At 36.0% G+C, this 24,377-nt stretch overlaps 1 protein-coding gene across 1 annotated transcript in view; it reads left to right on the top strand.

Annotated features, from left to right (window-relative positions):
* The window catches only part of LOC149795406 (structural maintenance of chromosomes protein 3-like), a 116,139-nt gene extending 99,223 nt beyond the window's left edge, over nt 1-16,916 (top strand). Inside the window, exons 31-33 of the mRNA XM_089965184.1 lie at nt 6,077-6,254; nt 10,194-10,300; nt 11,466-16,916. Of these exons, the coding sequence (XP_089821310.1) occupies nt 6,077-6,254; nt 10,194-10,300; nt 11,466-11,537 (357 nt within the window). The 3' untranslated portion in view covers nt 11,538-16,916. The remainder of the gene's footprint in view (nt 1-6,076; nt 6,255-10,193; nt 10,301-11,465) is intronic.
* Nucleotides 16,917-24,377: the final 7,461 nt, after the last annotated feature.

The raw sequence follows: 24,377 nt of genomic DNA, 5'->3' as shown, positions 1-24,377 counted from the left end.
CAAGATGGAAACGGCGAGATCAATCCATCTTTCCATCCGGCAGGACGAGTATGCCGTCAGTCTAGATATGACCGACGCATATTTTCACGTCCCTATCCACCCCATGTCACGGAAATTTCTCCGATTCCGATCTCCATCCATCTCAGCGTTTTGTCCATCTGAGTATGGAGTTTCTCACGGATCTGAATCTGGTACGGCTTCCTTGTGCTCGCGTAATCCGGATCGTCGAACTCGTCAAGTCCGTTTCCAACAGGACGTGGATTTCAGCAAGAGAATTCTTGCAACTCCTCGGATTATTCAATGCAGCGGCGGACTTGATCCCACTTGGCCGTCTTTTTATGCGTCCCTTACAAATGATGTTACTGGCACAATGGCGCCCCTTTTCAAGTCCCCTCAATCAAACAATAATGATCACGCCCAAGATACGATCATTCCTGAGTCAGTGGCACAACCCAGGTTGGCTGTCCACGGGGATTCCTCTGGAGATGCCCCAAGCGGAGATAACGATATGTACCGACGCCAGTACCTACGGTTGGGGTGCCCACCTGTTGCCGGACTTCGCTACAGTCAGCGGCACGTGGGAGCCAGAGGAGAGATCTCTCCACATCAACCTTTTAGAAATGAGGGCTGTCATCAATGCCTTTCATTTCCGGAAGGATCAACTCTCAGGAAAAACTGTCCTCATTATGTCTGTGGTGGTGACTTACCTCCTCAAACAAGGGGGCACAAAATCACCAGACCTGTGCATTCTGATCTGGCAGTTTCTACATTGGTGCAACAACCTCCACATCAACGTACAAATCAGACACACTCCCGGCAGACTCAATGTCTTGGCCGACACTCTATCCAGGAGAGGTCAAGTCATTCACACAGAATGGTCACTCCGTCAATCAGTCTTTCTTCGGATTTGCACACTCTGGGGGCGTCTGATGATCGATCTTTTTGCAACAAGGTGGAATCGCAAGTTGCCCACCTTCGTCTCTCCGGTTCCAGACCCAGAGGCTTATGCTGTGGACGCTCTGTCAATCAGCTGGGAGGGGTTGTGGGCATTCGCCTACCCTCCCACGGTTTTGGTACCAAAAATAATCAAGAGGTTAAGGGGTCAAAACTGTCGGATGATTCTGATTGCCTCTCTCAGATGGAACAAATCCTGGGTTACCGATCTACTCGATCTAGCGATAGATCTACCCAGGAAGATTCCAACCAGCCCAAATCTTCTCAAACAACCGCTGTCACCAGTGTTCCACCCCTGCCCGGATCGTCTTCCTCTTCACGCTTGGCTCTTGTCCGGGCAGCCTTGCGAGACAAACAATTTAAACCTTCGATTGTGGAGAGAATCTCAAGAGCAAGAAGGCCCTCCACTCTGAAGGCTTACGAGGGAAAGTGGCGTCTTTTCAGGGACTGGTGCCATATCAATAACATCGTCCCTCTGAGTGTCTCAATCTCTCAACTGGCCGACTTTTTTCTCTGGCTTTTCAAGGAGAAACAGTTGGCCCCAATTACTATCAAAGGCTACCCGCTCCATGATATCAGACACATTCCACCATCATGGTAGATGTGACATTGGGCATAACAAAGATCTATCAGATCTTTTAGCCAATTTTGATTTCAATCGACCAAAATCCCTCACCCTGTTTCCAGAATGGAATCTGTCCTGGGTTTTAACATGGCTCAATTCAGACAAATTTGAACCTTTAGGTCACACTTCGTTAAAGCTACTATCATACAAAACATGTTTCTTGATAGCCTTAGCTTCAGCATGCAGGGTGAGCGAGTTACATGCCCTTTCCAGTTACCCGAACTTTCTTCAGTTCAGATCAGATGTTTTGGTGGTCCTCCTGACGCAACCAGGCTTTGTAGCCAAAAATAGGTTACCATCCATTGGCAATCAAAGAATTGTCATTCGCTCACTCTCTTCCATAGATAAGTCAAGAGCAGCAGCCATGCAAGATCCTGTTCGGGCACACAAGCACTGTTTAAAATGCACAGAGGCGTGTCGGGACACACGTAAGCGCCTCTTTCTTCCGGTCAAAGCTGGTAAACGGGATATCACCCCTCAAGCCCATTCTTCATGGCTGAAGTGGGTTATATGCTCAGCGTACTTTGAGGTCTCACAAGATCAGAGTCGCCTCATGAAGATTATGGCTCATGAGATTAGAGCAATCTCGGCGAGCCTGGCATTTGAACGCAATGTTTTGATCCGAGATATAATAGAAATTGTTGGCTGGCATGCAGAGTCAACCTTCTCCAGTTTTTATCTCAGAGATTTGGCTTCGCAGAGGCAAACCTTGAATCTGGTAGGTCCGGTGTCGGCAGCCCAGATGACCACCAGACCCATTTAAAACAATCGGCACAGCCTATCAGCTTCGCTGGATTCGCCAGTGAAATTTCGTAGGTAAGATTTCAATAACTATCTTCTTAACCGTATATAGGGGTCACATATCACGTGACCCTAGACTTGTTGCTGATGAAATTAGGAGAACGGGTTATCGTTCAAATGGGGAATCCAGCCATCATTCCCTAGAAGGTACCCGGGGTGGAGGTAGGATGCTCAGCATTCCCTCCTCCTATTAATTATTCTCCTAACGTTAATGTGATCGGGGAACGTATTTGAAGGAGAAAGCAAATTTTTAGTAAATTGTGTTTCTCCGAGAATGCTTACCCGATCATATTACTTAAAAACCCTCCCAACCACCCCGCTATGCGAGCATCCTCGTATAATATATATCGCTCAGCTTAAAAAACTAGTGACACCTGGCGGTGGCAAGGGGAGGTAAGGGGCAAGAGTTATTGCCCTTTGGTCTATATGAGATAGACCGAAAAGACGAATTTTCGTCTTTTAGTAGGGCTGGATTCGAGAGGTAGCAGGCTTATATCCCTAACGTTAATGTGATCGGGTAAGTATTGTTGGAGAAACACAATTTACTAAAAATTTGCTTTCTGTTAAAAGCAGATCCAAATTAATTTTTTATTTAGTTCACTTAGTCACATTGTGGGCTCTGAGAGCCATGGACATGATGAATAAATTCAATTATGTTTATTTCATCTTTAAGCTTAAGATGTAAACAACTGTTTTATACAGAATGAAGTTTATGATCAGACAATGGATACTAAACTGATTTGAAGGCAAAACAATCAATGTAGTGTCACTAATTTTCATGGAGTTCATTGCTACCCTAAACCACAAATTTAAACACCCTATGAAAATTAGCCACATATGATAAAGAAGCCCCCTCCCTCAATCTCCTTAATGCATTTCATTCTAGAGATCAACAAAGCTATTTCATGAATCAGTGTCCTTTCCATAATTGTGTTATAAAAATTAGCTTTATTGGTATTTATTTTATTTGTACCTTTTTTAAAAAAAATACTGATAAAACATTTTATATTGTTTCAGTGCAGATCTATATATACGGTATCCAGTTGCTGCATTCACAGCCCAGAATCAATATGTTGTGACATGAGAAAATGTGATCAAGCACATTAATATTACTGAAAATGAAAGAAAGAACAATAAATGTTGGTAGCACATACAAATTGGATTTAATACTTATTCAACACAGTTCCTCATTTACGTGAAACTTGTGACAAAATTTAAATCATTGTGAAAGGATGGCTCATTTTATTCATGCTTGCTTAATCCCAGTGATCAACATGATTATAGAGTACTAGTACTTTGTTTGAAGTGCAGTTACTAATGAAATACTAGGTATTAACACTAATTACTGTAGAGTATTGAACTGCACTAATTTGTGGACAAAGTCACTGAATTGACAAATCCTGAAAGTTTTTAATTAAACAAGTCCAGCATTCTCAAAGCCACAGATAATTAGGTCAGATCTTCCACACATTTTCACACGAGTAGCAATTATCAATTCACCATTAATCACCTTATTGATAAAGTTCATACATGAGGCAGGCTCAAACAAAGGACTGATTCTGATATTTTTCTATTTAGTTTTCATCATTGCACTTTGATGGGCTTAGAACTCATAAAATATGTACAATAATTGCTAATTGTATTGTGCAAGGGACAGCTGGTCAAGAGTTTGGCTCACACATGAAATGATGACATGCTCTGAACTGACGTGGATCTAAGTTTAATTTTACCACTCTTAAGCCATGGCGTTAATGCCATGGTTGTCAAAAAGTAATTTATGGTGCAGCTTTGTGGAATTTATTTTATAGAAGAGATCATTCACACATATTTTAATGACCGATTAACTTACATTGGCTTCATTTGGTGTTGAGTTTAAGTGATTGATCTTGACAGAGTTTGATTTGTGCTGCTGAGGTGGTAGTAGTGTTTTGAGCATTGAAATAATCACTGTTGTTGTCATGATTTTGTTTTTTTATGTTCTTTATTTGAAATACTTGTAATTATGCAAACTTCGACAGGCAAAACCACCAATTTAAGTACAGTGGTCCCCCTCTTGTAAAGCCACCTCTTCTGTAGCAGGAAAGTGACCTTATAAGAATGGTGTCCTCTCTAAAGGGAAATCAAACAGATGTATAATAACTACATGTAAAATATGAAAGAAATAACTAGTTTTTATAAATTAAATATTTCATTTAAAAAATCACAGGAATATTATCAGGTTATGAATGTAACAGCTAATTTTTTTAAAAATTGTGAATAATCATTAGTCATGGTGATAAACCACATTGTCAGTCAAATCTTGGCACAGCATCTGGTTATACCTGTAGCTCTGCATCAGTCGATTCTGTCTTTCAATTCATTGCAGCTGAATGTACCTTGATGTTTATTTGAATCTTTCTGACATCAGATTTCTCAGTAGTGGTCAGAGGACTCTCCCTGCATTTATATAGTTGAATTGCTTTCACCGTTTGTTCTAAACTGAACTTACTCTTCATGGTCAATGTATGAGTAACCACATGAAATGCTAAGAGTTTACCAAGGAAGTGAGCTTGTCACATGATCAGCTTTTTATATGTTGGTCTGTTACATGGCCAGATACACTTTATAATCTGAGAGGGGAGCCAGAAAGGCTAACGATATTTTACCATCTGGTGATGGAATGTCACACTGAATTGAGCTGAACAGTACTGTGCTCCTCAAGGGTTAGCTTTAGTTAGCATGCTTTGTTTATATGTGGTAATCAGAGCCAGTAATTATCAAAGTGACAAAACCTAACATATAAGAACACACAGCAGTAAGGATAATTGTATTACTTACCTCTTTGTACGGATTAATGTTACTTTATCTGAATGTTGGAACAAATGTAAGTATTTTGACTTGAGAAATTGACAAATATTAGTGAGATTTCAGTTTGTAAACAACCATGGCTTGCTTGCAAGGGGTACATTTAAGAGTTTTTGTACTCATATGGTGGTCGCATTAGAATGGTGCCCATCTTGAGTGATTCTTTTGAAGACAATCTTAATGCCATGTGATTCTGGCCATATGAAGTGGAAGGTGGGGTTTCTGTTAAAGAGGGGCACCATTGTACCATCAAAAAAGTCTTTATTGAAACCCACAAAAATAAATGATAATACTGTAAATGATTTAGTATTTGAAATCTTGTGAGCTGAACCTGTCTACAAGACACTTCTGAAACTTGTTGACTAAATCTCTTCAAAAGGAGCTGCAGTAGCTGAGTGGTCAGCATGCTGGACTCTTGACCAGATGGGTACAGGTTTGATCACCGTGTGCAACTTGGATGGGTCAGCTACTCTGGTGTGTCTTTTGGTAGGGCATTCTCTTATATCTTGCCTCAGCACAATATACCCTTTTCATGTGTGGAAGTGCTGTTAAAAACCATAAAGTCAAGCAATTTAAAATCTCCTCCAATTGTTCAGTATATTTTATAGGGAGGACTTACATAAAAGGTAACATATTCCAAATAGGTTAAGAGAATACTTGTGAGTAAATATCTGCTTGAAGTTTGAAAAGATGCCAAAAAAAATTTCACACTTAATCACAGAAGTGCACATTTTAACTGAAAAGGTATGTCCTTGTCAGGCTATTTTTATGTTTGAAGGTGCGGTTTTCATTCAGCTCAGCTCAGACGTACAAACACCAAGTTCTATCAATTTCTCATTTTGGTATTTCCAGGTTTCCTTCACAGGCAACAAAGCTGAGATGAGAGATATGCAGCAGTTGTCAGGAGGCCAGAAATCCCTGGTGGCCTTGACGTTGATATTTGCCATTCAAAAGTGTGACCCTGCTCCATTCTACTTGTTTGATGAGATAGATCAGGCCTTGGATGCCCAACACAGGAAGGCTGTGGCAGGTTTGGGCAGCATTGTACTTAGTTCTTTATGTGATTCTCCTGAGGATCCAGCATTTATACTAAATAACAAAAGGTTTTCACCAACATAAGAGTTGACAATGGAATTTGTTTTGTTCCATTTAAAAACAAAAATGTGGCTTATGTGATCGTATCCATCCATATGTCAGTACACATTGTATTTACCTAATGTTGTACAGCTCATTTAGCACAGTTAACATAGAGAGTCTTTTAACCTTTAAATGTGATGAAAGGATGGTTTGTGCAGAATATTTGGAGAATTGTGATGATGGAAGAATGGAAAAAGAATAAATGAGAAGGTGTGGGGACATGTTGCTTTTGCTGCTTAGTTTGATTCCTTGGCAGTTACAGTGGCTTTAGATTGTGAGTTGTGCTTCTAGACTTCTTCAATTTTTCATTTTTATATGCACACAATAAGGCAGACATATGGATATTATGATGTTGATATGTCTGTTTCATTTTGTGTTTCCACACCAATGCTCAGGTTCTCCACCTTTTACAGTTACCAATCTTTGTGGATGGCTTCCACTTAAGATTAAGTTTGTTGATATTGGGATCCAGAAGTCAAGGTCACTCTGGCTAAAAGAAGAAAAGTGTTTTTTCAGTTGAAGACAATCTCTGATCACATTAATATTAAGAAATAAGTTGCACTACCTCCCGAATTCATCTCTCTTACAAAGACAAGCATTTCTTTCATGTCTGAATATTATACAGATAAAGCGAAGAAACATATCCATTACCTCCCTGACCACCACTAGTACCAGTATAAGCTTTCACAGCAGTATGCGTTCTGACCAGTTCTTGAATGGGCTGATTTACCATTAATGTATCACATTGGCATTGTGCAGAACTCCTTTGAATGAATTCACAATAATCCCAAAATAGTGCTTAGTCCAAACAGTCACTTTGTAATTCCTATAAATAAATGATTCCTCTCAAATTTAATTTAAACACATCCAGATAGTGTATTATTGATTATTGTATTCTCTGCATGTTGGAATCATTATTTTGTATTTTGATAAAAAAAACATTTTGAATTTATTTCACAGATTGTGTTTGTATTGTTATGACTCTATGGTCTTAAACTAAGCAAGAGAAGGGAGCAAAATCAGCAAGTTTTGTACAGCATGACAGATCATTTAATTCTCTGAGTTATAAAATGAAAATATAAAATGAACTTGGAGAATTTTGGATTAAATCCAAATAATCCTAAATGGTCGTGGGTTCGATCTGCGGCAGGGTCATACCAGATACTTAAAATATGGTATTAACAGCTGCCTCGCTTGGCGCTCAGCATTAGGAGGTTAGTGTTAGGACTGGTCGGCCTGGTGTCCGCATAATGTGACTGGGTGGGAGATCATGCTACATGTCTGCAGCATGATGCCCCAGTGTTAGACATCACTATAAACTGCAACACTGCAGAAATTGTAGTGATATGACTGATTTTTTTTTAAAACTATGTTAAAAATCCAAATCACACACACACACACACACACAAATAATCCTAAAAGTTCTGTCACAGGTCCAAAAGAATAGAGTGTTCTGAATGAATTCTGGGTCTTGAATGTGCTGAAGTGCCAACAGTTTTGATGTATCACATTGGCATTGTGCATAACTCCTATGAATGAATTAACAATAATCTCAAAATAGTTCTTAGTCCAAACAATCATATGAGCACTCTGTAATTGCATTAAGTAATTTAAATAAATGATTCCTCTCAAATTAAATCTAAACACAACATTAAATACTTTTGCAGGCTGAACATAAAATAAGAACAGCAATACAAAATAGGAATTAGGAATAAATTGTTATTTCTTCCTCCTTGTATAGATCTCCATGACTCTAGTATGACTCCATGTCACAACACAACCCACTTGACTTAATCATCCAATGGAAAATTACTTCAGAAAGTAATCAAGTCCATTTTCCATAACCTTCCCGGTCTATAATCAAATAAACCTATTTATCGCTCATTATCTTAAAATAGAATCTACACTGGTGGACAAAATTAGCCAAGTAATATCTTGTTTATATATGATCATTATAATATACAGTCATTGACAAAAATTAAACACACAGTGGAGATGTATATTTGTGCACTGTTTTAAGTTTTCACTTTATTTATTAATGATCGTTATAACTGAATATTTGAGAGTTATATTCTGTTGTTTTTATTATGTCATTTAAACAAACTAGGATATGCATATGTGCCTCAGTTGTTCTAAGTATTCATCTTCTTACACATGCAGTATAAGCATTAAGTGTTCATCTTCTTAAGCATGCAGTATCAGCACTAAAATGTTCATCTTCAGCATGCATTGTCTGCACTAAGTGTTCATCTTATGTGTAGTGTCTGCACCAAGTGTTCAGCTTAAACATAGTGTCTACACCAAGGGTTAATCTTAAGTATGTTGTGACTGCACTAACTGTTCATTTTCTTACGCATGTAGTGTCTGCAGTAAGTGTTGATCTTAGGCTTGCTGTGTCCGCACAGTGTTCAACTTCTTAAGCATGTAGAGACTATGCTAAGTGTTCATCTTTATAAATACGCAATGTCTGCACTAAGTGTTAATCTTAAGCATGCAGAGTCTTCACTAAGTGTTCAACTTCTTAAGCATGCAGTGTCTGCAGTAAGAGTTCATCTTAAGCATGCATTGTCTGCAATAAATGTTCATCTTCTTAAGCATGCAGTGTCTGCACAGAGTGGTTGGATGGAATATGGTCCACAGTTCTGTGCAAGAATTTTAAAGTAAATAAAGCTGAGCAAAGTCAAAATCAGCTGAAAGTGAAATCTAAGCCTTCACCCTAAGGCGTCAGTAGTAAGGATAGTGAGGGATGAAATGACAGTCCACACATAAAAATGCGCTTAAGATCTTGCATACCAGGTTGACATCACAGTTGTTGGCCACTTGGAGAATTTCTGTCCCTCTGTTCATGGGTCTTTCCAATAAAGGCATGCAGCTGACAGATCATCGTGGGTCGGTGGTTCTTCCCTGGGTTTTCCAGGGTTCTTCCTCCACCAGTTATACTGGCCGCCATGTATAGCCTATCTTGTGCTGAAAAATGGCGTTAAACCCTACAACAACAACAACTGACAGATCATCCTTCCATTCTATGGCATACCCATTGGTGTATGTTCCCCAATGTTTCTGAGCAATGCCTTGGGGTCTGTAAGTCACAACAGGTTTAATGCTAACCTGATCTGTTATATCTTAGACATACACTTCTGCTCTGGATGGTCAGCATCCAGTCCAGCCGCCAAGCTGATAATGGAGCTCTTTTCCTAACAGTAATGTGATTGAATAAGTAATCATGGGAAGAAAAAAAAAAATTTGTATATGACCACACATTAGATAAAAAAGAATGTTTTTCGGGGGGTCTAAAGGTCAGACATATTGGGTAAGAAAGAATGTTATTATGGGTTCTAAAGGTCAGTGCTCAAGGCCACTGACTGAAAGAAAAAATATGCTCTGGAGTAATTTCCTTGACCAAATATTTAATCAGCTATGCCCTATTAATGCCTGCATATAGGGAAATTAAACACAGGGCATGTGTATAAATAATGTCATTCGTGGTACGCAAAGTACTCTAGTGATGCATCTGGAAAAATGTAATTTTGTTTTTATGTCAGTACTAGTTACTTTTTGCACAGAACTCTTTGCTGTTCTGAAATGAAGTCAGAAAATTTCCATGAACAAGGTTGTCCCTGAGATATAGCTTTCTGTTATTCTGTCTCTAATTTTCCATCAAACTGGATTAATGAAAATTAAAAGTTGATTATAATCATTAAATATAAAGCAGTGCTAAAGATGATTTTTAAAAAAAAAAAAGCATGTGGTCATCTTTTGACTCGCCACGTGAAGTCATAAGCTCATTAGAGCCTAACTGAACTAGACTTGTATCAAAATTTATAATTTTCAGATATGATACATGAGCTTTGTCAGGATGCTCAATTCATCACCACAACATTCCGACCGGAGCTTCTGGAACATGCAGATAAATTCTATGGTGTTAAATTCAGAAATAAGGTGAGATGGTAAAATGTTCATGATACTTGATTTTTAATGTAGGATAAATGCAGTCTTATTTATATTCATACATTTGGCTTTTTACTGTTTTCTTCGTTTATCATTTTATTTCACTACTTAGTTTGCTATCACCTGTGCTAAGTTGGTATGGTATGATAATGTTTGTATCAATAATGATGTCAGTTCATTTGTAGAACATTTAATCTTCATGCATATCATGGGTCAATTTATACATTGTGAGTTAAAGAATTTGGCAGTTAACAATTGAGACTACAGAATGTTTCCTTTATTCAGTTACCTGGCCAGAGGCCAAGTGAGCTTATGGCATGACCTGCATATGTCACACATCATCCATCTATCTTAAGTGATCTTGCATTTGGTAAGCTGTGCTTGTAAACACTCTTAAGGCCATATTTCTGTTCAGCTTTTGATGAGATTTTGTATGTAAACATACGGATGAGTTCTTCTATGAGCAGCATACATGCATAATAATGAGGCGGTCTTGCAGCTGATTGACTGAGCTTGTTGACACTCTAAAGACCATATTTCTGAACAGATTTTGATGAGACTTGCTTTGTAAGCTTGTTTCGTCAAGATCTTAGATGAGTTCATTCAGATTCAGTCATTATAATTACACCTGAGGAATGTCAGAAGAGTTCGGTCTGTTATTATCATATTTAAACCATTTATACACACATAAATAAGACAAGTCATAATGCAACCAGTATTCTCCCCTGGATTTTTCCTTGCCCCATGGGGACATTGACTTGATTCATAACTTAGACAATTTTCTTTGCTCCACCTCTTAAAGTGTACGCATTTACTTGGCATCACGAGAAGAAATTGGAAGAGCATGTGGATGACTTCTTCAAGAAAGTTACTGATTAAATAAAAGGAAAAAGCATGGTCATTGGTCCTATGGCATTTGTTTCTGTCGATACGATACCTTTGAAAATGTTGCCGTTGAACAGAACTGTTATTTTAATTTTTAGTGTATAATCTATTATGGGTACTCATTCATTTCCTATTCTATAATTGGTGTGTACAGAGCTGGCAGCATGGTTATTTGTTGCATAAGACCATTTACTCAGTGATATGTAAAACGATTTACTTGTGTAATTGTCTTATGTGTACAACATGTATTGACCATTTTTCATGGTTGTAGGTAAGCCATATTGAATGTGTCAGTCAGGAAGAGGCACAAGACTTTGTGGAGGATGACACTACACATGGGTAGAGCAGTAGGATTCCTATTGCAGAAGACACGAATGGATAACATTTACCCTGCTATGATGAATCATTGCTGTGTTGGGAGTTAAGGCCCAGTTTGGTTTGCAGAAGTTCCAGGCAGTGTAGCTTTAGCCAACAATGCAAAAAGAAATTTGTTCTGGAGAATGACAACATTTTGAAATATTGTACAGTAAAGCAGCTGATTATCATGGATGGCATTTGGTCTTCAAGTGTGAGACGAGAAGTACCTTCCGCAGAAGACGTTTTCTGTATTTCATATGTATTTTAATGAAGCCTTGACTTACCAATGTTATATGTGTCGGTGTGTGAGGGGAGGGGAGGGAGAGATTTGTACCCACCACATTTCATGAACTGGAATACACTGACATAACCAGAAATCATTTCTTCATGTGAATCAAAGCACACAGTTACTAGTACTAATGTCCTAGGATGCAAGATAAGTTTTTAAAAATTGGGTTCAGCAATTCAAAATAATTTTATACACAGATTTCTCACACATAATCGCATTTCTCATTATTTTGCTTTTTATTTAATGCACTTTGAGTTTCTTCATTTTTTCATAAAGGGGCACTCACCAGGTATTATGTACTTTTGTGAGAGTGACACATGTTCAAAAACAAAATATTCATTAAATATACAAATAAGTTCATAAAACATTACTCTTTGCAGTATAGAATTTAGTTCACATAACATACATATTACAGATTAGCTCATAAAACAGTAAACAAATTGATTCATAAAATGGTACTCTGTGCAATAAACAATTTTTTTAATTAAATGTTAACCCTTAATGGGCCTGGAGCAAATTAAATTATTAAAATTGTTGTTAAACTAAATTTTATTGGCACATTGGGCTCTGTAACGAGTATTCTGTCATAGTTTTTACCTTGTATTCGTCAAATAGTTTGACAAATGCTTGTGTAAATTAAGGACTGCCTAAAAAAAACTGAAATGTTGGATTCAAAACATTGTTTTCTTCAGATAACAATTTCATACAGCAAATACTGTATGATGATAGCAGCGATGACATTGATTTTGAAAGTTTTGAAGTATATCAGATTATTTGAGCTGGGAAAGTGTTAGTGGATCTTGAGCAGCAATATTATAGAGCACTTTAAGATAAATTGTACAAGTAAGACTCTAAAAGGAAATGAAAAATTCATAATATATGTATTTTTTTAAATCAAAATTTCTGATAAAGCATATATGGATTTAAAACATCAATACAGTATTATGGAAGAGATAAGAAATCTGACATAATAGTCAGCAAAGCAATGATTCAAGAAAATGAAATTTTGGCAGAAGTCTTGTTAGTTAAAATTCTTATTCCTTGGCAGAGATATTAAAGTGACAATGCCTATGTGGAAAGTTGAACTTAACAACCATACAAAAAACAAGCTTCCTTAGATGGCAGTGCATATGCTTCTTTAGACAAGACTTTAAAAGGGGATATTCAGCACAAACAATATTAATACACAGATAAGAAACATTAAGCTCAGAAACAATTAATAGATTAATGCTTATAACACTAGAGGGGACATCTTTTGAGGAGTTTGATTTAAATGGAGCCTTAACAGAGTGGCCATCTTGAAATCTTATTATTGCCACTCTTCTTTAATGTATTTTCATATTAACTTGGGGGGGTTTCACCAGAAGTCTAGTGTCTTGTGTTAAATGAAAATGATGTCACTCTGACATTAAATGTGACAGCCATCTTGAAATTCTTGTAATCGCTATCGCAAAACAAAATTTGGATCTACATGGGGTTTTCACCAGAATATTTATGGTGTCTGGTTGGTCCTAAGTGAAAATGATGCCAATCAGACATTAAATATGGGCAACATAGCAGCCTCTTGAAAATCTTATCATCACTCCTCCTGAAGTGATGAGTTTATCAGCATAGGTTTTTCACAGAAATGCTTCTTACCACTTCTAGTTCTAACTAACTGAATATTGGTGCCAATCTGGCATTCACTTTGGCTGCCATTACAGTCATCTTGAGAATTTTAAATTGCAATTCATCCTGAATGGATAGGAATATCAACATGGGATTTTCACAGAAAGACTTCTTATGATATTTGGCTGGTCATGAATGAAAACAATGCCATTCTTACATCCAATATGCTTGCCATTGTGGTATTCTAGACAAAATTTCTTCTCTAAAATTTGTCAATAAGTAGACACATTTTTTACTTTATATCTATTTGTATTTTTTGTTATTTTATTTTTTATTTTTATGATAGTAATAGGAATATGTGTAAGTATGAAGCTGATATCATCATTTGATGATGACAGTAAATGATAGTGGTGATGAAGATGATGATGATTATTGTTGTGAATGTTGCTAATTAATAATGTTAAGATTTACTCGTCCAAATTCTAACAGCAAAACATTTTATCAAATTGAAAAAAAGTTATAAAATGTTAAATGTATTTGGTTAAAAGTGTGCTAGGTGAATACTGCTTGGAGGTCAAAGGTTATGTTTCAGAATCATTTATTAAGAGGTTTTGGTATTGAGAATTTATTATTTTTCCCAAATTATTCTGAAAATTTTCCATTAAAGTTTTCACTCTTTCAGCAGTTCAAAGAAACTCTATTTGTCTAACCATCTTAATATAATGATAATACAAATTTTTAAACAAATGCTTCAGGATTATGACATGAATGGCTTTTGGTATCGTAAAAAAAAGTTTGAAACAGAATTTTTAATTTTGATTTCTAATATAATTAATTAGAGTAAATGTTTCAAAATGAATGAAAGATATGTGGGAGTATTATGTCTCAAATATTTGATTTTTAATATAGTTCTATTTAATTTCATTTACTTATTTTTAAGAAATCTTTTCCTGTGTAAAATTGGGACTTTGACATGTCTAAGAATAGTACTTGATATATAAATTACTTTGCAGATAATGAGAAGATAGTGTGGCAGATACAATTTCTAAAATACGTTGTGTCTTGTTTATGATAAGTAATGAAAAATTCATATGGAGCTCATTTTTAAGAGAGTGTTTGGAAATAAATTTTGAAAACTTATTTATGGCAGCAAAGATCATGTTTTTTCAATATTGAAAGCAAATAATTGACTTCCAATTACTGGCAGAATTCAGAAACTGAGAGCAGTGTTTTGGTATTTCAGCATTACATGGAGATAGGGTTATAGTAATTGCTGAATGACATGGACTGGTTTTTCCTGTTGTATCATTTAATCAGGCTATGACTGACTAATGAAGGGTTTTTGTTTTACAGGCAACTTTTAAGGCAGAACAATGCAGCAACATTTTTCATTTGGAAAAGTTATTTAACAGGCTAAAATATCACATGCTCATACATTTGTTCATTATACAGATGCAACTTTTGTTGTAGAATATTGTTCATATCTCAGAAATACATTTCATTGTCATGCATTCAATTTCATTATCATGCATTACATCGTGATTTACATTTCACCAGCCTGCATAACATGTCATCATCATGCATTACATTTCATCATGCATTACATTTCATTATCAAGCATAACATTTAATCATCATGCATTATCTTTCATAATCATGCATTACATCATGATTTACATTTCACCAGCCTGCATAACATGTCATCATCATGCATTACATTTCATCATGCATTACATTTCATTATCAAGCATAACATTTAATCATCATGCGTTATCTTTCATAATCATGCATTACATTTAATTATCATGCATAACATTTCATCATCATGCATTATGTTTCATAATCATGCATTACATTTCATTATCATGCATTACATTTTCATTATCATTCATTAGCTTTTGTTTCCTGATACGTCTTCTTTGGTATATCTTGATTATGGAACTGAATCGCATTTTGTATGCACATCAGCAGACCTGCCAACTCTTACAATTTTGCCATAAGTCTTATGAAAATTACCCTTAAAATTTGGTCTTAAAACATACTAGCAAAAACTACGGAAAAATTATTGTTGCCGAAAAGTCTGGATAATTGGTTCATCCTTGTTTTATTTGGATCCGGGTTTCATCTTAGGATTAGTAAAATTAATCAGGGAACCATACTAACTTTACAGCAGCACTCCAGACGCTTTAAACTGCACCTATTTGTTCATGTGAAGCATCTGCATGATCAAACTGTTGATTATAGAATTTAAAAAAATGGCATCTAGAAAGAGATGCATGTTTTAGGGGAAAATAAGCTTCTAGAAAAGTGTTACTAATCAACACTGAAGAATAGAAAAGGAGTACTTAGATTTTTGTGAATAGAAGCTGGAAAGGAAGCCATTACGAAAATTGGACATAACTTGTTAATTTGAGTATGTCTCGTGGCAGGAGATTGATTGCCGTTGTCATGTGAAATGGAAAACAGTTTCCAAGAATTTTGTCAAGTTGAGAGATAGCAACAAGTCATTGAGCTGCATAGGGTTTGGAACTAGAGTTTGTGTAACTGTACTAGTGGTAAATAAAAGTCCACATGTACTTTACAAACTTTTCATTTGAACATAATGTTTATCATCGATGTGTCAAACTTTTAATTACGTTTTCCATCTTTACAATAGCGGTTATTGATATTTTGTTACACCTTACTGAAAACTGGTCAATGTTTTGGATAAAATCAACTGCCTTATGGAGACGGACTCGTCAGGGTTGGCAGGTCTGCACCAGCACTGGGAACTACTTCTGATGCATGAATGACATAGGAGATTTTTGTGTGCATGTTTGTGCAGACATAGGTGTCTGCATGAAAAATAAACAGCCTGTATGTAAAGATCTGATAGAATTTGTGGTAAATATGTTTCTTATGAAAAAATGCAGTTGTAAGTAAGGGGAAAAAGTCAATGAGGTTACTTAGCTCTTCATTATCCTTGATGGTGGAAACTTCTTTAGGCTAAGATAACTTCTGTATCAGAAGCTTTGATGCTCTGAATTTTATATTTTCACCTTTCCAATAATCCAGTTAATTGCTGATGACCGTATTTTTATTAGCAATTATATTTTATAACATACATGCTATAACATTTATTTTACTCATTTCACTGGTAAAATGTCATGTATCAAACTTGCTGAAGACATTGTGCCGATTCAAAACTTTGTCAAGCTTCAATATTATGTTTTTACAAAGCTGTCATAGTGTCAGATTTACATGGTTATTGAAGATATTTTACTGTTTCATTGTCCATTGTATCTTGCTAGATTGTGGTTCGTGTAATTGTACGTTTTATTTTCCTAGAATGTGGTTTGTGTCATTGTTCATTGTATCTTGCTAGAATATGGTTTCATAGTTCATAGTTCATCAGATCTTATATTTCCATATGTTTGAAACATTTTATTTGCCTTGTTTATCAACTTGAATAAAAATACAAGCCAGCTAAGTAATGCAGTTTCAGTTTTTTTTATCAATGCTCTGTCAGTGACATAAGAACCAAAACATACAACTTTGTCAATGCACAATATGTCCTTCAGTCTGGTCCAACTGCAACAACAAAAAAAGAAGGCCCTGCTCTGCCAAGTGTAATGTACCAGCAGTCTGTGTTCTTTGTTCAGCTGACTACTCCAAATTGCATTGACCCAGATTTGCTGGTGCATAATGCGATGGCAAATCTGAGTCTATACAATTGTTGGACCCAACTTATAAGTTAGTGTAGACAGTATTGTCCATCTTACATCCAGTGTGAACTTTTTAAAAGGACTCAACATATAAGTGTTCAAAATGTGTTAACAAAGAATTTTCACAAGTATATTTACCCACTTTAGTAGATTAAACATCTGTAACTACTTAACCATAAGCCTTTGAAGTTATATCACTATAGTAAGAAAATGTCAAAAAAAAAACAGAACAAAAAAAACAATTTAAGATATACATACATATGTACGTACCTACATATGTACATACGTACGTGCATGTTTGCATGCATGCATACATACATACAAATACACTCCGTTACGGATCACTGCCATCTCACCTCTGTCTGCGTAGGTTCGAGTCTCGGATTCAGCCAATGTGGGTATGTGAGAAAGCTTGCTAGTAGCTTCTCGAGGGTCGGTGGTACTTTCTAGGGATTTCCCGGGTTCTTCTCCACCATTAATATTGGCCACCATGTATAGCCTATCGTGTGCTGAAAAATGGCATTAAACCCTACAACAACAACAACAACAACATACAGATACACACACACATACATACATTCATACATACATACATACACACACACATACATACACATACATGTACATACATACACATAAACATACATACACACATACATGTACATACATACACAATGAGAAGAACAACAAAATATATAAACGATCTAATTAATGTTTACTCAGATGCTGATACATTAAAAACTGAAGTAGATAAAACTACTTTCATTAATTGGTAACACCAATTCATTTCAAATTGAAATAAACGCAAACACACATTAAAAACTGAAGTAGTTGAAACAGCTTTCTTTAAGCGGTAGATGAAAAAGACGAACACATTGAGACATTCAAAGCTGAAGTAGCTACAATGACTTTCATTAAATGGTTGTATTGATTCAGTTAAAATTGAAATAAAAGTAGACTTTCAAAACTGAAGTAGATAAAATGACTTTCATGGAGTAGTCGTACTTATTCATTTAAAATAAATGATAACAAAGTGGGCATGAAAGGTATTTCCTTGGGTATTACAATGGATGCATTAAAACAGGAAATAGATAAAAACTTAAAGGATTTCTTATTATAAAATGAAACTAATGCCTATTATGATTTTTAAAATGATCATACCATACTCAGGAGCACTTGGATAGTATTTTACCTGTTATATATTATAAATCATTAAACAAATACCAGTACCCACATTTTTGTGTTTTTAAATGTGTGGAAAATAGGGGGATTAGATTGTTCTAAAGCTGAAATAACACATACAGAATAGTTGACATTGATGGATTTACCTCGACTGCTGTTCCCTTTTGTTGAATGCATGTTAACACAGAATTGAGAAGTTAGAATAATTGGTATATTCTTGTATGCTATTGTAGTAGGGACATTTTATAGGATTTATTTGTTTTCCAATTTTCTGGTCTTGTACATAGTCATGTTGAATAGAATCCACATGTTCCAAAACAATACAAGCAGAACCTTTACAGCACACTCACCCCATGACCTTATGGACATTAATCATTTGGTTTAACAGGTCTAGCTATATGGTCTATGTAAGTGAAAACAAGGCATTTGTATTTATGCAAAATAATTAAATGATTATTTACAGGAATTACAGATAGTTTTTGATTTTGAAAATGCTGATGATATTAGAGACAAGATAGTAGATTAAGTTTCTCTAATTTATCTTATATATAGATTTTAAAGAAATATATATTTTATACTTGAACTCTGACAATCTTTGCCAATTCTTACACATAAACTACATTTATTTAACATTTATATTTTGAGGAAGAGGTTGAAAGTGAGTGTGAGTCTGATCAGATATATTATAATAATTTATGTTTTCAAATCAACTTCTAGACAACTCATTAGTCAGATATGATATGTTCAGTTTAATGTAGGAAACACAGATCTGTGTACCAGAAATAATCAAGCCAGTTATAGAAATGTGATATCAGGATAACTCGTGTGAAGTCCGCTAGGCTGATATATACACAGAGGCAGAATTGGTTAGAGGGAGTTTTTGAATTTGAATTAAAGAAATATGTAACCTAGATGTTTGTTGGCTCCACCAGCAAATTCCCCAATGTAGCTGTCGCCCACCCCACACAGCTACAACACTAATACATATCCTGCTTGCAACTTTTTGTAAAAACAGTAGACCGTAGTTATTCTTTTAGCACAATAAATATCAAAGCATGAGAGAAGGCAAAATATGAGAGGCAAGATATGGATGGTAAATACACAAGTCTTGGGAAACAGAAATATAAAGTTCATTGAATTTAATACATCAAAGATGTCATTGTGATGCATACATGCCAGTCACATTTAAACTTTACAGATGTCAATGCCAAACTAACTTACAATGCATTAATTGTACTCCTCAGGATCTTTGTGTCCTTTAAAATGAAAGGGAAACAAGTTGCTAATAATGCAGTGGTAAATAATATGAGTAGAATGCAATCTACTTTTTGTATGGTGGGACAGGAATTCATGAATGCTAATTTGAGAAACATATACGATATAGGTAATGCACAAAATACTCGTACTAAATCTGTATAGTTACTAGTGAATAGAGAAATGTTCAAAATGCAGTTTGCTTCCAGATGCTAACAGGGTAATAGCTACTGTATCCATTGCAGATCATCTTCTATTGTATTCGTTGCAGATCATCTTCTATTGTGTCCATTGCAGATCATCTTCTATTGTATCCGTTGCACATCATCTTCTATTGTATCCATGTACTCTTCCTCCAGATTTCAGATTTAGTATATCACTTGACAAGGCAGCGAAAGTGATAGAAAGTGATAAAAGGCGAAAACCAAGACTAAAAAGCTAATCTCACGATCGATTACGGAGTCGGTTAATGATAAGTCCAGAAATGATATTGTTTTTTTCAGCATGAATATAGAGATAATCGTGAGCTTACTAGTCAATACAGCAATTAGATCTGCCCAGCTTTTTTGCCAAACAGAATTTACAATAGAAAGTTGTTAATCGAAGAATAAAAGGCAATCGTGGTATGTCCCGCGGATAAACAAGATAAGTGATTTTGTTTTTTACTGGTTGATATCTTCCCATGTACAGATACTTTGTTTCTAACTAGTTATTGTGTAAATTTATATGATGTAAATAAGAAAGAAAATAACCAAAGAAGACTCGCTTTTAATACGTATTCATGTTGAAATATAAGTAAGAGTGACCGTGCAGAAATAAAGCTCTGTAATCGAAGATTTAGTGCATGTTATATTTTTTTACAGCAAAAGAAACAACAAAAAAAGCAAATAAGAAACGTTTTTCACTATTTTAAAAAGTCATGAAATCATCGAAATCATGAAATGCTAATTGTCTCAGGCTAGTATTCAGTTATTTGCATGGTTTCAAATAAGTTCGATAAAGATGTCCCAGTATTCTTATCAGTTCATAAATAAATTATACAAATATGTACAGAATGGGACAATAGTAAAATTTCATCCATTTAGGCAGAATTTTATAAATGTACTATTATATTGTAGCAAGTAAAGTAATTAGTATGCAGTGTTTAATAATTCACACTAATAGTTTTGTTCTACTGGAGAACACGGTTGTTACAAGATAAGGTAACATTTATATGTAACGACAATCAGAATATAAATCAAGATTACACTAATGGTACAACTAATACGGTATCAGAAATTAGATATCAATGCTGTATACTTAAAATTAAAAATTTTAACATTTCTCAGAAACTAACTGTTTGAAATGCTGCTCAGTATTGACAGTGATAAAATAGACCATTAATAACACTGGACAACAAATTTTTACAAAAGTCATGTTACTGAAATAAAATTAGTCAATTCTTATCAATTTTTATGTGCTGAACACGAATATGACAGTCAAATTGCAAAATTGGCTCTAGTTTTTTTGTAATCTGCAAGAAATTAATGTTTACATAACGAAATGCATTCCAATAGTAAAAGGTCAACTGTAATAGCCTACCTGTAAAAGATCAAGTCATTGACTACATCTTAGATTTCTTCGCCTGTCTCTTGTACAGCTGTTCGGGAGCATCTCTGAGGAGTGTCCAGCAGTAGTCAGCCAGCATTGTAGTGGACCATTTTCCCTGGTATCTTTGTTCCATTGTTGCGATATCTTGATGAAAACGTTCGCCGTGTTCATCACTAACAATACCACAGTTGCTAGGAAAGAAATCCAAATGGGAATGAAGGAAGTGAATCTTTAGAGACATATTGCAGCCAAGTTTCTTATACTTCATCAACATGTCTTCTACTAGTTCCTTATAGTTTTCTGCCCTAACATTTCCGAGGAAGTTTGTAGAAACTAGGCGAAAAACATTCCATGCTTGTTTCGCGTCACCTTCCAGCAAGTTGTTGAACCGGTCATCTTTGAAAAGCTCTCGAATCTGAGGACCCACAAAAACTCCCTCTTTAATCTTTGCTTCGCTGAGTCGAGGGAATTTTTCATGCAGGTATCGGAATGCTGGCAAAGTCCGGTCAATGGCTTTCACGAAGTTCTTCATCAAACCTAGTTTGATGTGAAGGGGTGGTAGCAAGATTTTCTGAGCCTCAACCAGAGCTGGGTGTTGGATATTCTTCTCTCCAATGGCTACATTCTGCCTGTGAGTCCATTCCTTCCTCATGTAGTGCATTTCCCTTGCTCGGCTATCCCACTCGCATAAGAAACACATGTATTTTGTATATCCTTGCTGCAGTCCCATTAAAAGGGCAACTACCTTCAAATCACCACAGAGGTGCCAGCTGTACTTGTTATACTCAATGGAATTCAGTAGCTGCCTTAAGTTATCGTATGTCTCTTTCATGTGGACAGCATACGCTACTGGAATAGATGGAAGAATGTTTCCATTGTGCAAAAGCACAGCCTTGAGACTCAGTTTCGAAGAGTCCACAAATAGTCTCCATTCTTGTGGGTCATGAGTGATTTTTAAAGCATTCATGAGGCCCTCAATATCGGAACAGAATATCAGATTACTTTCCTTTCTGAAGAAAGGCTCCAATTGCTGGTGGCGCTTTCGATATGCAGTAATTGTGACATCTTCTTCTAGAAGATTCCATTGTTGGAGTCTTGATCCTAGCAATTCTGCCTTGTTCTTTGATAAGTCCAAATCACGAATCAGGTCATTTAGTTCTTCCTGTGTTATTCTGTGTGGGGTTGATGATGCACCACAGTGAAAATCTGGATCACTGCATGCTGATGGACCAGGAGAAGAACAGGTCGACTCACCTTTGTCTTCGTCAGATGAATCAAGAGAATATTCTGCTGGAGGTTCTGGAATAGGAAGTCCCTCACCATGTGGAACTGGTCTCAATGCAGACGGAATCTTTGGGTAGACTATTCTCGACTTCTTTCGCTTCGTTATTCCGCCGGAAAGAGGAGGAACCAAGCAGAAGTAACAGTCATTTAGGTGGTTGCTTGGCTCTCTCCACACCATTGGGTCTGCAAACGGCATTGATGACCTTTTGCAATTCAACCACTGTGAAAGCTGTGTTGTACATGTAGCACAGCATATATGCGGAGCCCAAGGCTTGTCTTGGTCACCAACCTTGCATCCGAAGTAAAGATGATATGCCTTCTTCACTTGAGAATTGATACTTTTCTTCTGGTTGGCAAATGTCACTTCCCCACAAATATAGCAAAAATTGTCCGCGGTATTAACACACTTTCGAGGCATTACTGTTCTTTATTGTACGTAAATGGATAAAATAATAAGTTTTATGTAACAGTAGCTTGAACTGTCTCGCACAACGTCTAAAATATTTTAAATGCTGAACCTATCTGATTGGGCTTTATATAGTACACTGCTTACGTCAGCTTCAGCAGCCGCCTGGCATTAGTATAATAGGCCTACACATGTATAGTACACTGCTGACGTCAACTTACTTCAGCAGCCGCATGGCATTAGTATTGCATTGCATCAGAAAATGATGCAATCAACTGTGGATGATGTGAGCATGATGGTATTATGCAATGTTACATCATTATTCCGGATGTTGCTGCAGTCCTACTGGAGAAATTTACACAGTGAAACATAGAAAATGAGGTATATGAATATCTTCAAAACGAGAGCCAATACAAATTTTTCACGGTTATATTCGTGTTCGGCACACCAAAATACTACAGATTAGGGCCTTTTCAAGTCAGTAATGATTTCACTGTTGACCAGTGTAATCGACAAATAATTTCCCTTAAGAAGAGAATTCAAGGTGTAAGTGGATTAGGAAGGACAAACTTCTTACCTAGGGGGAAACCCATCTTCAAACTAGCGGTGCTAACTTATACATTATTAGTCCATCAACAATTGTATCACTTAAGCTTTAACACCACATTATAACTGGATAAACTATCAGTATTCGAACTTATTTTCGGCTGCCTTATAGTGTGGACTGAAGACTTTTAACTTTTACAAAATCTATTTACAACGACTTCACAAACACAGAAATTAAGTTGTGTAATAAAAGTACATGTAGATTTAAGACAGTTCAGGGACTTATATATACCAAGTTGTTTCCATAGAACGTTAAAAAGAATCAAGTTTCATTTAAACATGAAGTCATTCGTCATTCTTTAAGTCTAATAAAGTAAGCTATTCGATTTTAAAGCTCTCGCTGTACGAATTTGAATCTATTGGAGGCCCTAGGGTCGATGAAAAGAAAGTTGAGAATAGCAATGCAACGTTTGATCACAGCAGAGCAAAGCTCTCGTTACAGGAATTGCGATGAACAAGTAATTTCACGTAACTTGCAATCTGCGGCAATCTCCACTGTAGTCCTTTGCCACCAATAACATTTTATACTAGCTAATAATTCAAACTTGCTAAATGGTTATAAAAAGGAGAAATCGAGGAAAGCAAACAGGTGGGCTTAGTTAAATAAATAAATTTTTGGCAAGTCTCATAAAGTCGAACTTATGCAATCAGAGTATTTGGATCTACAATCGAAGTGACTTACTATAATACTACAGTCGAAGCGACTTACCATTATACTACAGTCGAAGCGACTGAAGATTATACTACAGTCGAAGTGACTCACCATTATACTACAGTCGAAGTGACTCACAATTATACTACAGTGGAAGTGACTTACCATTATACTGCAGTGGAAGCGACTTACCATTATACTACAGTGGAAGCGACTGAAGATTATACTACAGTCGAAGTGACTCACAATTAT

Source organism: Sinohyriopsis cumingii, chromosome 7, assembly GCF_028554795.1.
Source record: "Sinohyriopsis cumingii isolate HCF-2022 chromosome 7, ASM2855479v2, whole genome shotgun sequence".
Taxonomy (NCBI): Eukaryota; Metazoa; Mollusca; class Bivalvia; order Unionida; family Unionidae; genus Sinohyriopsis; species Sinohyriopsis cumingii.
The sequence above is the reverse complement of the archived record's forward strand: the minus strand, read 5'-3'. Positions and strand labels throughout refer to the sequence as shown.